Below are 16,669 nucleotides of genomic sequence, written 5' to 3'. Positions count from 1 at the left end.
TATACATATATATATATACATATATATATATATAATTTTTTGAAAGGTTACTGGTGGATGCCAGCAACCATCTTGGAAGAGAACAATACAATCTGTTATAAGGCCTCCATTTGAAAATAGCGGATTTGATACTAGAATATAATAGCAACATGTAATCTGAAGATAACATGTAGTATTTAAGTGACCAAGTAATATTGGGGTAAAAGTTACTGAATGGTGTTGGGATAAAGTGAGAAAATTGTGCAGGATTAAAATATTCTAAGAGCTCAAATTACTTCATCAAAACATGTTTAAGTCACATTTTATCAACACAAATTGCACTGGTTTATTGAACATGAATAAAGTGTGTTAATTTAACTCAATTGTTTAAGTTGTTGCCAAAGCAAAACATCTGCGTGCAATCAATGTCCACTACTGAATCAAATTAATCCAACATATTTTTTTCAGTGTGCTGAGTCTCCACCAATAACCAGCAAAAGACACTGTCTGAAGCTGCATAGTACTGGGGGGCATCTGGGCTTATGGCATTGGCAGCTTGCACATTTGGAAAGGCACCATCAGTGCTGAAAGGTATAGAGCAACATATGCTCAACATGATGATGTAATAAAAGCTGAGAGTCTTTAGCCAAATACAGAAACTGTTAAGATATTCAAAAATGTGCTGTTGGTTTGTTAAAATTAAGATAAAAAATAAGGAAAAGAAACATTTTAACTGTGGAAATGAGCACTGCTCACACTCACCCCATACACCAGCTCTCCCACCATGCCATTCCACATCTTTGTTTCAGCGTCTCTGGCACCGTACTTGCCGTCACCTACTAGCTCAAGGCGGTACGTGAACCCGACGTGTTTGGCGATCTCTGCGGCGAGCTCGGCACAGTAACCTTCATATTTATCGTTTCCCCAAAACTGCTCGTGGTTCTTCTTTAGCATCATGTAGGGAGCTTCCTGTGAGGAGGCAGAAGTGTGAATGTCACTGCCACTCTACTCGAGTATGTTTAACTTAGATTATTTTACATTGTGCTTCTCTAGTAAAAAGTGCCTCTTCTTTTCTGAGGAAAATGAAAAAAACCCACAGCTGATAAGATGATATAAAGTCTGTGCAAACATCTTTACAGAGTGATGTTAAAGTTGAGTGTATGCTGACTGCAGTCAAGCAGCCAGAGCCTGAAGTTCAACAGGTAACAGGAGCAGTCAGAGATTTGTGACTGTGTGTGAGAACGTTACCTAATTTGCACAAAATACTTTACTTTTTCCAAACATAACAAGTAATATATTACTGCACTGTGTGAAATATTTGAACTAATCATCTTGCCTTCCCAAACTTACCAGGATGGTAGTGACAATGTAGGTTTTGTTCTGCACATTGTAAAACTCCTCCTGCATCGGCCTGTAGATGGCAGTGTTCACATAGCCTCTCTTCTCATTCCAGAAGCCGATCTGGACACAAAACAGCACCGTTGGACCACAACTCTGTACAACTATGTCATCATTACTGAGCCTCCTGCTTACCTTCCTGCTTATTTAACGTATTTGCTATGCTGATTTTGTGATTAATAAAATGTTTTTCATTTACATGTTTATTATGACACTTCAATACACTGTGGCCCATTTCACCTGAGAAAGTTTAGTAAAGTGGGACAGCAGATGGTAGTATTAGTGTGATATCACCTTCATGTGTAAAACAGCAGCACGGATCGTTTCTTCTTTATTAAATAATATTCTTTTAATTAATTATGAATGCTATTTATTTATTTTATTTAATTAAATAAGCTTTTAATTAATTTAAATAAAAAATCTCTTTCATTGTCACTGCTGTGTTAACTGTACTTTGCAGCAGTCACGATAAATATGAAACATGAGCTAAAAGAACAGAGGGTTGAAATCTAAAAGAAATCCCAGGGAGAATTTTGTGTGTATGAGTTGGGAAAACAGACTTTTGCATTTTTGCGTTTCCTTCCTCAACAAAATATATGAGTCACATCTCTGAACTCACTTTTACATTTCATGTCTGCATTTTGCTCAAGTTTTACGGGCCTTTTGAGTCATTTTGTTTAATTATAATTTTGTTATATTATGACTATATTTATTTCTTTGCATCGCTTGTGTTGGTTTGTATCAGGTTTGAGTACTGTTTTTTGTAATTTTGCATCCATTTGCTGTTGTTTTGTGCAATTTGGTGTCTTTTGGGTGTTGTACACTATAAAGTTCCAGGAGCCTCCGGCAATTATTGGAAACATTTATGCATTGGTTTCTTCCATAGCGCCCATCAAACTTTAAAATATCCCACTCTGATGTCTTGTAAACCACAAAGTAAGCAGGACTAAGCAGCTCATCACAATGATAAGTCATTGTGTGATGCACTGTTTGATGGAATTTAATAGAAAACTGAGAGCCGGCAGATTTCCGCAGCAAACAAACGCAGCAGAGGCTGATTTCACTGATTATCGCAGCTTTAATCTGAGGAGAGGGAGCTAATTACTGGAAGGAGCTGATGCAGTGAAAACCTGCTTAGTGCAATTCCACACAAAACCCGCCTGAACTGAACAAAACAACAAGCGGCGGGAGCAGCACCTTCCTGGGTCCAATGTGGCTGAGCTCCATCACAGTCAAAGTGTAGTTGGTTCGATGTCCGCGCTCATCGAACTGGACGTGACCCGTCAGCCCCTCCAGACGAACCTGTCAACACAAAGAAAAGCAAAGCAAAAATGAAAAACTGCAGGATTTCATAACCAGAAGAGCTCGGCAGCACTGATGGAGATAGCCCGTTATTTCTGCTTTTAACACTTACATTGATTTTAAATTCCTCTGTGTTTAAAGTGCTTCACGCTCCGTTTGTCTGACATGTTTTTCGATCTACAGACTAGGACATTTCTGGGACATTTCAGGACAAAACTTTCATTTTTCATTTCCTCTGAGCTGCTGGAGCAGCCTGAGGATCTGAGAACAGCTCGGAGTTAATATTTACTTTCTCAGAGGACCTAAAAATATTGGTGTTTTTAAAGAGGGAGTATTCTCCTCATTCCAACCTCCATATTTCTATACGTGATTTACAGTTCAAAATAATCCTTATTTATCTCCCTTTAAACTAACTTTTCTGATTGGCTGTTTTTCACAAACACAAGCTTTGAAGAGCAGGTGGGTGGGGCTTCTGTGGCAGCTGCTCCCTCTGGACCCACTCTCAGTTCTGCCTGTGTGCTGTTTATGCATACCTGCTGCAGGGCTCTCTGGATATCGATGCCCTGTCCCCACGGAGCGGGCGGGTTGGCCAGGCACTCCCCTGCGTTGCCCCGGCGAGAGATGTCGATCCGTTGCCTCCGCAGATTCTGGAATGCCGTTGCCATGATGCTGACACCATCATAGGTCAGAGCTCCTGTGTACTGAGTGGTCAGGCAGGAGGAAAGTGGTTAAAATCCTGATCCTGTTCACAGTTTTATTGGTGACACAATGAGACAAGATTTTGCTTTACATACACAGAAATGTGGGGTTTTTTGTACTTTCCTTAAATATATTCAAAATAGAAGTAGAATAGAAGAAACAAGTGGGAATAAAAGCAATGGGGCAGATGGAAAAGTATCTGTGAATGATAGTTTGTATTTGTGTCACTGCTGCTTTAGCCTGAACAACGCCTGTTAATTCCTTTTGCTTCAGGAGAGTGACGATCTTGAAGTGCAGCTACAAATGACCATTTATCTGTCCTCTGGGAAGCAGGGAAAGCTGTGATGAGAGCTAAAATAATTTCTTTCTCATCACTTAAGAAGAAAGAAGAAAACAAAAATGTTCAGGAATTAGAAAAAAACATCAAATCCTTAGAAAAAGCCTATGTGTCTCACCAAGATCAAGAAATTTTGAACAAAATACGCAAAACAAAACCAGAATGAAATGAAATTATTAATAAAAAGACTCAATTGTTAGTACAAAGACTTTGGTTCCAAAATTTTGAACACGGTAACAAATCCGGACAATTTCTAGCTAACCAGTTAAAAATCAATAAAGAAAAAACAACTATATGAGCTGTTAAAGATTTATCTGGGAATACAATATATGACCTTAAAAAAATTAATCAAAAATTTTAGGGATTTCTATGAAACTTTAAATACACCACAAATAACCCCATCTACAAACGAAATTGATCAATTTCTCGACAACGTAACTCTTCGAAAATTATTAGATACCCAAGCAATGGCACTGGATTCGCCACTGACGCCAGGTGAACTCCAGGAAGCTCTGATAAGTATGCCCAATATAAGGCTCCAAGTCCAGACGGCTTTCCTGCAGAATTTTACAAAGAATTCTGGACGATTCTGGCACCAGTTTTTCACAGAATGTTGGAGGAAATCAAAGAAATTGGCAGACTACCACCAAATATGAACTCTGCAAATATTAGTCTCTTAGTAAAACCAGGCAAAGACCCTGTATTTCCTTCAAGCTATCGTCCAATATCCCTTATAAATGTAGACCTTAAAATAATCTGCAAAGCTCTCTCAAAGAAATTAGAGAAAATAACCCCCCTCTTAATTCATCCTGACCAAACTGGTTTCATAAAAGGTAGGCACTCATCAACAAACACATGTAGATTACTTAATTTAATAGACTACTCATGCAGTAAAAACATTGAAACCATAATATTGTCTCTTGATGCAGAAAAAGCATTTGACAGAGTTAACTGGAAATTTCTATTTGTAACTTTACACAAATTTGGTTTTGGAAACTCTTTCATAAGCTGGTTAAAAATACGATATAATTCCCCAACAGCTTGTGTCAGAACAAATGACCAAACATCCTCCAGCTTCTGTCTCCTGAGGGGCACCTGGCAGGGATGCCCACTCTCCCCTTCACTGTTTGCAATTTTTATTGAGCCACTAGCAGCAGCAATTAGAAAGGCTACAACAAGTACGGGCATAAAATGTAAGAATGTAGAACATAAAATCAGTCTCTATGCTGATGATGTGTTACTTTTTCTCCAAAACTCACAAACCAATCTCTCTGGGGTAACTGCATTGATAAACTCTTTCTCAAGAGTCTCAGATTACTCAATTAACTGGTCAAAATCTACAGTTCTTCTGAGTATTTGCTCCTTCTATAATTCTTCATCTACCCGACTGCAATCTGGAAATATTAAATATTTAGGTATCAATATCTCTCCTAAGCTTGCAGAATTAACTAAATTAAACCACATCCCACTTTTAAAGACAGTAGAAGGCGAACTAGCTAGATGGAAATCTCTACCCATGTCACTCATGGGAAGGGTCGCCTCTATAAAAATGATGGTCTTGCCAAAAATAAACGATTTTACAGCCCTATGCATTGCCAAGAAAACAGTCCTCATTAACTGGAAAAATAAAAATAATCTTAATTCTAGCCAATATAAAAACCCTCTGATAGATCACATTAGTCTTGAGACAGCCTCTGCCATCACATTTGATCAATCCCTCTGGGCTCCTTTGATTGGCTTCATCACCTAGTGGGGGTGGGGGTGGGGGGGTCATAGTTTGGTCCTGCCTTCTCTAGTGTGGTTGATATGGGGGTAGGGAAGGCCTTAGGGCGTCTGGGGATTCTCTAGGGACGTTTTCCCAGGAGGGCCTAACGCGGGGGTTGTGGCCATGACCTGGTTAGGGGCTCTGGTGGCGAGAGGGTCTGTGCTGGCGGACGTTGGTTACTGGCCTGGTAGCCTGGCTGCCCCAGGGTGGGTCCGGGATGGGCGTGGAGGCTATTGTCTTGTGTAGTCTGGGAGAAGATTGGATGATGGGGTGGGTGCAGTTTTCTCTCTGGTGGGGTCGGGTGGGCTGCCCCGGACTCTGTGGGGCCGGGTGGTGCTGCTGCTGTGGGCCCCGGTCCGGATGGGCCTGGGCCCCCTTGCCCTGGTGGGTTCCAGAGTGTGGGGGTGCCTACTGGGGTCACTGGGAGAGCTGGCCCCAGAGAGGGGCCGCTTGCCCCTCCTTTTCTTCCCTCCCCATCCTCAGCTGCCTCACTCTGCCTCACTCTTCCCGCTCCACCACACCCACACACAGGCAGGGCTTGGGGTGCAGGTGTCTCACCAGGGTGCAGGGGAGGTACTCTCCTTCTGTCCCCTTCTGGCTGCCTGTGCCTCAATTTAATTCCGTAACCTAGACACCTAGACATTACTCATATTCTCATAACACATACATATAGGGCTTTGAGGGTGGGCACGTTATACAGTGTCCAGAGGATGGTCTTTGTATTCAAACCCACATTTGGCGCTGGTGCCCTACCCTCAATTTTAAATGCATATAGACATTAAGGGTTTTCGGGAGGAGCCGTGCTGCTCTCTGGCTGGAAGCACCATGCCCTCCTGTGTTTTAAATGCACTTTAGAACAGCACGCAGCAACACTACATATGAGCGGGCGGAGGGAGGTATGGGGTCTTCACTCACCCCCGTTTTGTTAGCCGTCGGGGCTGGGGGGCTGGGTGGAGGTGCTCTGGGAGCAGGGGTATCTGGACCTGGGATTTAGAGTATGTTTGGGGAGTGTGAATGTGTGTACAGTGTCTATTTGTGTCTGTCTCCACATCGGGTGAGTGCAAAGTATTTGTTTGTGTATATGGGGGTGGGAATACACGTTTATGTCCGCGTGCACCTGTTTGTCTGTGTCTATATGTCAGCTTGGGTCTTAGACTCCACCTCGCTGGGAACATCTCAGGCTCTCCAAAGTACGGAGGTCTATCTCCCCTCACCACACTCCCCCTGCCAGTGGCTGATGCCCTCAGACGTTGGTGTGTTGGTGGTTCTTGGTGTCTGGGGCTGGGCACTCATGTATGTACTGACTCACTCCTGGTGGCCGATTGGCGGGACCTGGCGCCTGTGGCCCGGCAAGGCCCCTTCCGGGGGGTGGGGTGCCCTCAGGCCTCTGGGCCTGCTGGCTGCCAGCACAGCCCGCGGGCACGTCACTGCAACCCCCTCTGGCCTCTGCTCTGTGGCTGCTGGTTGACCTTTCGTTTGAGGCTCTCCTCAGCTCTTCCCAGGAGGGTGGCACAGTTGCCCCCCTGGTGGTCCTCCTTGGGTCCTCGTACTCTGGGGCCTCTGGATGTCTGGGGCCTGGATCTCCTCCATACCTGCTTCATGCCCTGGGGGACGGGGCTATGACTCCCCAGACCCCTAGCAGATCGTTACATGGAGAAACCTTTGGAATACAAGCGTGCTGATCCACACAGGTGTACACAGACACAAACTACACCTTTCTTGGCTGCTACCTCAAAGCACATTGTGCGCTGTCGATCTTGTGTGCTGCACAATAACATGTAATATTCAGTATCTACTGTTAGCTAGTTTATTGTGATGGTGTTGTATTTATTATGTTGCTCTTTTTTGTTTGTTTTCTCTTCTGTTTTTTCTTATCTCCATACAGGTGATCCAGGTGTTTTTTCTTTCTTCCCCCTTTATCACCGTCTCTTCTCTCCTCCTCTATTTTTCTTTCTCTCCCTCTCTTTCTTTCATTCTTTCTCCCTGTCCAATCCCCCAGTCATGTCTGTCCCATCTATAACAACCGAGAATCAAATAAAAGAAATACTTAAAATAAAGTATTTAATAAAAATAATGGACCAATATGGCCATGATGATCCAATCGGTAAAGTAAATCCACTTGGCATCTTTCTTGACCTTCAGACAACAATTCTGATGGCTAAAGATCCAAACAGGACAGGCAAAAAAACAAAACAAAAAAACCCAAACCCAAACGACCATTTATATCACACCTGTAAAAAAATGTCAGAACAACAATGTCAGGATCATTTATACTGGGAGGATACAATTCAGATTTCCTCACAAAGAAAAAGTATGAAAACACTGTGTGTGTGTGTGTGTGTGTGTGTGTGTGTGTGTGTGTGTGTGTGTGTGTGTGTGTGTGTACCTTGAGCCTCCTGCGAGCCACTTTGAGGTCTTTGTTGTCGAAGTCCAGCCAGTTCTGATTGATCTTCTGCACAGCGGGATCCGACCGATTCACCAGTTGGAAGCCGGTCACGTTCGGTCCGAGCTTCTGAAATTCTGTGACGTTCAGGTCCAAGAAGCCCTAACACACACACACACACACACACACACACACACACACACACACACACACACACACACACACACACACACACACAAAGGAAAGCAACAGGTTTCACTGCCTGAACTTTCACTGCATCCCATAAAACCCTGTCTTCGGTGTAGATAAACAATGACATGCACACTTTGGTGATGAAAAATGACGTCATTGTCTGGAAGTTAAAAGAAAGCCTGCATATTTCCAAATGTACTTGGAAATTTCTAGCTCTTTAAACTTATGAACTGAAATGCTGCAGTTTATTTGGAAACAGCTCCACATGCAGACAACAGCGAGCGCTTTCACATCTCTGGAAAGTTTGTGCAAACTGTTAAAGTCATCTGCATACGTCCTTAACCTCAGCCCTGTGTGTGGGGAAGCTGAGCCTGAACTCACCAGATTGGCAAGGATGTAGTGGTAGTTCTTCAAGTTCCTCTTCTGAGCAGCAATCTGAGCAGGAGCGAGAGGCACAGTAAATGATATGCTAATTACATTTTCCTGATGTTTCTAATGATGATAAAAAGCACCAATCACACATTCATCACAATCATCGCCATGTGTGTGTGTGTCCTCTCAAACAGCTGCTAATTGGAAGACTCGGCTGCTCTTTGAGGAATTAATTGCCCATCTTTGCCATCAGTTGGAGCTGGAAAGAAAGCAAGAAGCTCTCCTCAGATTCATGACTCCACTGACAGACGACAGGAAGGAAGGAAGATGGAGAGAAAGGAGAAAGTTTATGAAGAGGAGGAGCAGGTGTTGTTTGACGCCTTCCTCTCAGGTCCGGCTTTTAATGAGCGGCAGTCGAAGAGCGTTCGCGAACAGCTGCTCTGCATCACTGGGCACTTCTGGAGGAGGAAGGGAGGAGAACGCTGCTGAAGCGTCCCTCCTCTTAAACCTCCTCCTCTCCTTTTGCTTCCAGCCAACACTTCATTCCTCTGGTTTCTTTTGGTGTTCATTCACAGCAAACACATTCAGCTGATAATAATTTTCATATTGTGATCAAACACTTAACAGTTGTTATAATAAATGTGTACAAAACAGTGAAAGATGCACGTTGCAGTTTTACTCAGTCAAAGAATTGAATATCGAACAGCAACAGCAACACTGTCACCAAAACCTGCAGTTCATCTGATGGCCACAGTCCCCATAGTCTCACCTGTTTAAACTCTTGTACTAGAGTCCCTGACCTGGACCCGTGGACCATATCTGGAGCTTTTGTAATGCAGTTATCTGCTGTATAGTTAGTGGCACTAACACACCAGGTTTATCCTTGCTTTGCTTGGAACTTTGCTCTGATTAGCAGAAACATGCATCTGTTAACTGAGCAGGAGCTAACTTAGCCTTCTGTGTGAGCTGCTTTAGTTTAAATGATACGAGTGTTCAGAAAAATCCATCACTAGATGAGGAGAAAGGAGAAGAAAATATGACATTTTCCTGAGTTAGTAGGAGTGAAAAGTGCTTTTCTGCCTGTTTAGATTTATGGCCTCAGCTCAGAGTTTTTCTCGGTTGTAAAGAAGGTTAGCGTTGGCTGCTCAGCTTTGTACTGGGAACACAACACATTACCACACCTGACCTGGACGCACATTAGTGAACACCTTCATAACTTCTTAGTATGAAGTTGAGATGATTTTTAACTGGTTTTTACTCAGGTATAACGATATAACATACAGGCTGTCTGGACTTAAAAAATTATTTTTCAGGAGTAACTTGTTTGTTCTCTCATGTCCAAAATTGTTTTTGAATTATGTTATTGTAAAGTTCACATAATATGACCCTGTCTGTGTGCAGACAGCAGTACACTCTGCATGTTTTGTGCGACTGTGATACCAAAGATCTCCCTAAAGCTCGAGCACGAGTTACGGTCATTTACAGGGTGCTGGTGCAGTGGGCCCACAGCTGGACCACAAGCTTGTGAAAGCTGTCAGTGTTTTGTTGTTGTTGTTATTATTATTTTTGTCACCTTGTCATTTATTGATTTATCAGTCCCAGTCGGACCGTTATGATCTCCTGACTTTTGCCACGTCATGGAGCTGAAAGAAAATGGATTTTGTTTATCTGGATGTTGAGTTTTCAGTCGTTGTTATGTGACACATCAGTATCAGCTGCAGTCACTGGTTTCTCCCACTGAAAACTCTGCGTCCACATGATTAGAATCAACTTTCTGTAAAAATCAGTCTTCCATCTGAAGTCACCGACGTCATCCACTGGAAACTTTCACCCCATCCAGCTGGACTAAATGAACCAATTTGAGCCAAAGCAAACGCCACCTGATCATTTCAGCCAAACTAAACGGTGATGCTGAAGCCAATGGCTTCATTTCACAGATCCAACAAGCCACCTGATACTTGAGTCTCGTTCAGCCAGCTGGAGCTCAGCAGAAAGAGGAATTTCCCAAATGACAGCTGGTTTCTGGCCAGAGTTCCCACTGAGCACCTTTGGCTTCTTGTCTCTCTCCTGCTGCCCTCTTTCATTCCTCTCTTACAAACTGATCTCAGCTGATACCAAACGTTCCTTCTTCCTGAATTTTGAAGTGTCTCTCTGAAATCAAAGTGTTCCACCAAAATCTGGACAGTAAAGCAGCTGCAGCTGAAGACACTGAGCACGAAATCCAGCTGCTCTGAACAATGAGAGGCTCAAACAGAACAACTCTGTGTTTGTGGGGTCTGTGATAAACATGTATGCATGAAAAGATTATAAAACAACATAAGGACAACAACATAAGCCACTGACTTCCTGCTTCATAGTTTTGTTCTTTTACTCTGCCGGAGTAGCTCTGCGTGAATCACAGCCCAAAGCAATCTTTATATATCTCACACTGATTGGCTGCCTCTTGTAAACACAAAGCTCAAAGAGGAGCTGGTTGGGATCAGAGATGACCATATAAGGATTTCCATCCACATGACATCACAGACATTCACGACTGATGAGTTTATAAAACACTCGTTCCATAAAACCAATGAGAAATAATTAACAGGAAAACACAAAGAAATACAACCACAATTAACAGCATCATCATCATCATCATCATCATCATCATCATCATCATCATCCCTGTGGATAATAAAGCATCATGTCAATACCCTCAGAGTTATTTATTATCTTTGAGGGAACAATTAGTAAAAAATAAACAGACTGATTAATATAAAATGTGCTTGGTGTTATAACCAGCTCTGAGCTTCAGTATTATGGGATGTATCATAACTGCACTAGTGTAACGTCGCTGAAGTAGAGGAACACACGTCGGTTGTCTTTGACTTCTTTTTTGATAAATCACTGCAGGAAACTTCAAAAAGTCCATTTTAGGTAAAACCTCGATCACCATGTCAGAGAGAGAGCTGCTTGAAGCAAGTCAGAACATAAGAAGCTCACGTTCTAGCTGTGAGTCATTTTCTAAAATACCAGCCTTCGGTGCTTGTTTGAGAACTTTTCCAGTCTGATAGAGTGAAGTTTTTATCCTGCCAGCTGGGACCTGGGCCTGCTTCTGTCACCAGACTGTGAATGATGATGATCTTCGTATATAACGCCCGTCTTTCTATAGTACCAGGAAAATGACAGTGCAGAATCTGTCTGCTACATTACATTTAGAGGGATATCTTTGTCCTTATAATGTAATATTGATTTGTTTGCAGGTTTTAACAGAGCTTAAACGTGTTTTTCAGTTTCAGATTTCTATCTTCTGTGATTAACAAGTTATGAGGCTTTAAAGATGCCAAAAAATCATTTGAAAACACCAAATTGAATCCACCTCAGGTACGCTGAGGCCTGAAGCTCTGAAAGTTTTTACAGTATGAAGATGAAATGCCTCAAGTTAATGTTTTATATATTATTGTGTTTATTTATTAAAGTTATATAAAGAATAATCCACAGATTCTGAAAGAGTCACCTGGGAAATATTTTCACATTTGGTTATTTTATATAAAAGAACCAAAAAGCATAATTATTTCTAAAAGCTGGAATATCTCTGTGGGCAGGAGCTTCGAGCACCGCAGCCAAATCCGGCCTCCCAGAGTCTCCCTGGATAAGCTTTCCCGCCCCCCCGCTCTTTGTGCTCTTATGTGCTGCTATTGGTTGGTACGATCCGTGACACAGGAGTACTGGTTATCACTGAAAACACTTGTACTGTGAAATTTATGACTATAAAATACTTTGTAAATGTTGCTAGAAAATTAGAAGATATAATGTGGAATCCTGTGGAAAAAGAAAGTTTTGTTTTTTTCGATTTTAGGAACACTAAACCTAAAATATAAATTATTCAAATTTCTCTTTCCCAGGACTTTTTTCTCACAAATGAACCAAACAGTCGTCAATGCTGTAACGATGTTAAAGAGGCTCATTAGGAGATCATTTGGGGACGATTCTGCTCTTTTCCAGTCCCATAATTGAATTCTTCAACACCAGCAGCTGTGTGTGAGTCACAGCGTTAGCAAAAACAAAGACAGCTGAGAAGTCACTGAAGAAATCCTAACCGTGAGCCCTTCCACCTTCAGGTTCACACCTATCTGTGGTGCTCTGACGACGCCTCTTCAGACTCTACTGTCGCACTAACACTGGCTCTAATAGGCTCTTAACAGCTGGCAGACAACAGCAGCTTCCCAGAGGGAGCCAAGGGGATGAAAAGAAGCACAGTAACAGTGCCAAGCTGAGCCGAGCCGAGCCAAAACTGTGCCGAGTCTCGGGGAAAAAAGCTGTGCTATGTGGTGAGTTTTAGTCATGCAGAGTGGCACCTAATCCTGCGGCTCCCTCTCCTAACAGCAGACAGGTTGTTGAGCTTTTTAAAGCCTGATATCTGTTGAATATTCCAAACAGAAACTGTCATTAAATTTAATACATGAGGTCTAATTAATCTTTGACTGCCATCTGGTTATTACTTTCTGCGCCACGCTGAATCTGAAATCTGTTTCTTTTTCACACACAGTCAGTATCAGCTCATCAGGGCCGCATTGTTCTGTTCACTTTAGCTCCGCTGCTCGTCGCGTCGAGGGTTTGCTTACACACGAGCTTCTCATTAACCGACACCGAGAACGGGATCATCCCAGACGAGTCTGAGTTAAAGTGCCGCTGTTATTCTCAATAAAGGGGAAAATACTCTGATTCAATAGAATGCAGTTGGTGTCTGTAATCCCTGCAGGCCAAAGCACTCCGGTTTCATAGTATTGGATCTGTATGATGTCATGAGGGGCCAATTAGAAAAATACTGTAACTGTCTTGTTATAGCAGTGGTATGGTTTCTAATCACTAATATGGTAGCAGTGGTTAGAGGGTTGGTGTGTACTGATACAGCAGCTTGGCCTTCAAGCCTGCTCACATCAAATGTTATATACAAAAACATGACATTGGTCCTTGTTGAGTTTTTAATGTCTCTTAGAATCATTGAGTTTCCTTTTTAGACTCCTCCAGGGCCGAAATTTTCCAAAATGAAAAATATGCACATATTGAACAAAATGATTTCCTGTTAGAGCTGGAGTACCATCTGGAAAACTCCAGAGCTGTGTTTGAATTGGATTAGACTATCTACTGGTGTTTTGTTTCTGTGGCACAACTTCTGATATTTCACATCCATTCATCCTCTTCCACTTATTCTTGTCAAGTTCATGGTGCTGGAGAATATTTGATATATGAATCTATGGTTTCAACGCAACCATTCTTTAGCTTTAGACAGTCGAGCTGGAGGCTCATGTTGATTTCAGATGGAATGCCTCAACATAAAACTGTTATCATTTTCCACAGGTGATTAGAGGAAGAAGCTAAAATCATCCAACATTCAAGTTTGTTTCTGCCCTTAAATAACACTTACATGAAACTATTAATTAAATTTAGACTGACCAGTGGATAAAAACAAACTGAAACCACCGGCTTTTAGTTGGGTTCAGCTTCACTGTAAAGGCAGGCTTACAGAAAAAAAATAAATCGGGGATTTTCCCCAAATAATTGAAGATGGTGAAGAGCGAGGGTGAAACCAAAAGAGCTTGGAGACTTGGGGAAAGCTCCAAGGCAATATTGAGTTGGCTGTATTTCCACAAGATCAGGAAGAAACATTACCTGCCCAGTTATTAGTGCTGCCACTCAGCAGCTATTTGAGAAGTTATTTACAAGAACTTTTTTATTATATGAATGGAGAGGGAACCATCCATCCATGCACTTTCCGAACTGTTCATCCAGTTTAGGGTTGCTGGAGGGCTAGAGCCTCTCCCAGGTACCACAGGGTGGGAGGAGTTTTTGTACTTAACAAAACAAATTATCTACTAAAAATAAAAATACAGAAATTATAATAATAGCTATACAATCAGCATTTCTGACTTCTCACACCAGAACGCTGATAAAATTTCATGCTAATTCACAATATCATTACTGTAGGCCCTCAGAAGTATCAGGCAGTAATTCTCATGCAGACAGAGTGGAGGCCACTGGTTTGGTTTCAGTGTTTTACCAGGTTGAGGATGTAGTTGAGGCGTTTCAGCTCGCAGTCGATGATGATCTGGAAGTCCTTCTTGTAGTCGAGGTCAGCCAGCAGCTTGATGAAGGCCGGCTCTGTGAGACTGTCCAGGTTAACCGAGGTGACCTGCCAACTTCGTTCTGCCGCCGTGTCCAGGATCCTCTGCAACACTGCCAAACCTGAGGGAGAGCAAGGTAAGACGGGAGCCGCCTCAGCTGCATTTAGTCATAGACAAGATGACATGATTTAAATTTGGATAATCTAATTTTTTTAATAAAATCTGTATTCATTATAAGCTTTATTAAGCTTAACTTAACATCAGCATCCAATAGCTACACCTGACACAGTCCCAGTGACTGATCAGGTGGACTCAAGTAACCCCCATCATCATCTAGTATTCATTTAAACTTCTTTAAACTGGATCTTGGTTACTTTCAGTTTACCATTTACTTTGATCAGTTTATCAGCTTACCAACAATCAGCTATGGTCAGCAATCGTATCTAATCATTCATCTATAACAGCTGGCTTATTAATCCAACCATGAAGCCACTGTTTTTAACTTCTACTTCCTTTAACAGCTATTCACTGTTACACGACCAACATTAAAACTAGAACGGACACAGGAAGTCATTTTGAGTTGATCCTGTTTAACTGACAGCTTTTCATCATTTAATATTGTTTGTACCTAACAGATTTATTTTGGGATTTTTTTCATGCCCATCTGTGCTTCATCACTTTCACTTGCTAAGCTATATTTTAAGTTTCAGAATAACCATTTTGTGCTGCTAAATATTCCAGTAAGAATAAGTCATTTTTATTTCAGCTCTATATTATAGTTTATCAAATAGATATGGTTATCTGCAACGTTAACTAAAATTATTACTTACTGCAATATTTTTAGCCAATGGTTTCCAATATTTTATTCCTATTTATAGAAGCTCCTTGAACTGTTCCTGTATTATAACATTTTTAGCTGTTTTAACTATTTTGTTTCTCAGCTATCTAAGCTACATAGCAATCCAACCATTGTTCAGCACAGCGGGAGGGGGGGGTATAATTTCTCCTACTCCATGACTTTTAACTTTTAACTAACTTAACTTTTCTGCTAAACCTGTTCAGGTTCATTAACTTAGTGAAAGTTTCAGTGTTTCTCAGATTGGTTAGGCTAATCTTTTGCATACTCCGTGACTACTGTACAAGTGACTCTTGGGCTATTTACTGCCGATTGGGAATCACCAAATCCGGGGTTTTCACAAGGCAGAAATTGTTTTGACCATCAAACTGATTTTCAGCTTCACAACTTGCAGACCTGCAACCTGAAAAGTAGACGAGTAACAGACGTTTGAGGTAGTGATTAAGATCAGCGGACTCATTGAAAACTGTCTCTGACTTTTACAACTTTAAGTCAGAGCAAGACAATAAAACTTATTTTTCATTAGCACATTGTATGTCGTAATTATGACTAAGAAGTTTTTTACTTTTTTTTGAGAGCCAGGTCTCAAAAACAAAACTTATAATGAGAAATATTATGAGAAAAGCTTGAGCGAGTGGGAGATATAATCGCTGAGTCACTTGTTTGAAATGTTATCAGCTCATTGAATGAGCCTCATTATTTGTTATCTATCCCATATGTTTAGCTGCTGGTAGGCAGTTATCACTGAATTACAACGGTGACCCAGCTAAAAGGAAGTACAGAGTGTTTCCAGATTCAGACTGCATCAAAAGTCCACATTAACTCGAATCTCAATCAAGTATGATTATTCTGAAGAGGATTTGTTGAGTATGTTTTCATGTTGATATGAGATACAGTGTTTATGACCTTCAGAATAATTGTCCTACGTTGAATACAATATATTTGTGTAAACCTGCAGCAGTCCAACAGTTTACCCGGAGAGTCTGACTCTGAAACTCATCCCAGCTGTATTATAGAGTGACCTTTCTCTTTACTTAGAAATGATCTCTGCTTCCTTTGATCTTTGTTGGCAGATATCTTTTCTCCAGCTCTTGTTGCCATTTGTCAGCCTGACGGATTACTTTTCAAAGACACTTTGCTCCAAACTGCCGAATGAATGCAGAGATAAGTTTTCATGTCAGCTGCTGAGGACTGGATTTGAAGAGGCAGTGGCTCCTCTGACTGAATGTCAAACTGTTTTGTAGTTTTGTTTTGTTTTTTTTGTTTTTTTTTGGGGGGGGGG

General features: G+C 41.6%; 1 protein-coding gene across 5 annotated transcripts in view; it reads right to left on the bottom strand.

Annotated features, from left to right (window-relative positions):
• The window catches only part of LOC102204572 (glutamate receptor 1-like), a 104,040-nt gene that overhangs the window by 30,776 nt on the left and 56,595 nt on the right, over positions 1 to 16,669 (bottom strand). For all 5 annotated transcript variants that reach the window (XM_005753257.1, XM_005753258.1, XM_005753260.1 and 2 more), the window contains exons 4-10: positions 14,468 to 14,652; positions 8,437 to 8,490; positions 7,867 to 8,025; positions 3,213 to 3,380; positions 2,575 to 2,679; positions 1,330 to 1,440; positions 742 to 948 (exon numbers count right to left, since the gene is read on the bottom strand). In XM_005753257.1, the coding sequence (XP_005753314.1) occupies positions 742 to 948; positions 1,330 to 1,440; positions 2,575 to 2,679; positions 3,213 to 3,380; positions 7,867 to 8,025; positions 8,437 to 8,490; positions 14,468 to 14,652 (989 nt within the window). The remainder of the gene's footprint in view (positions 1 to 741; positions 949 to 1,329; positions 1,441 to 2,574; positions 2,680 to 3,212; positions 3,381 to 7,866; positions 8,026 to 8,436; positions 8,491 to 14,467; positions 14,653 to 16,669) is intronic.

This window comes from Pundamilia nyererei, unplaced genomic scaffold, assembly GCF_000239375.1.
Source record: "Pundamilia nyererei isolate P.nyererei 1_Seehausen unplaced genomic scaffold, PunNye1.0 scaffold00416, whole genome shotgun sequence".
NCBI classification, from domain to species: domain Eukaryota; kingdom Metazoa; phylum Chordata; class Actinopteri; order Cichliformes; family Cichlidae; genus Pundamilia; species Pundamilia nyererei.
This window is presented reverse-complemented; position numbering and strand designations above follow the sequence as displayed.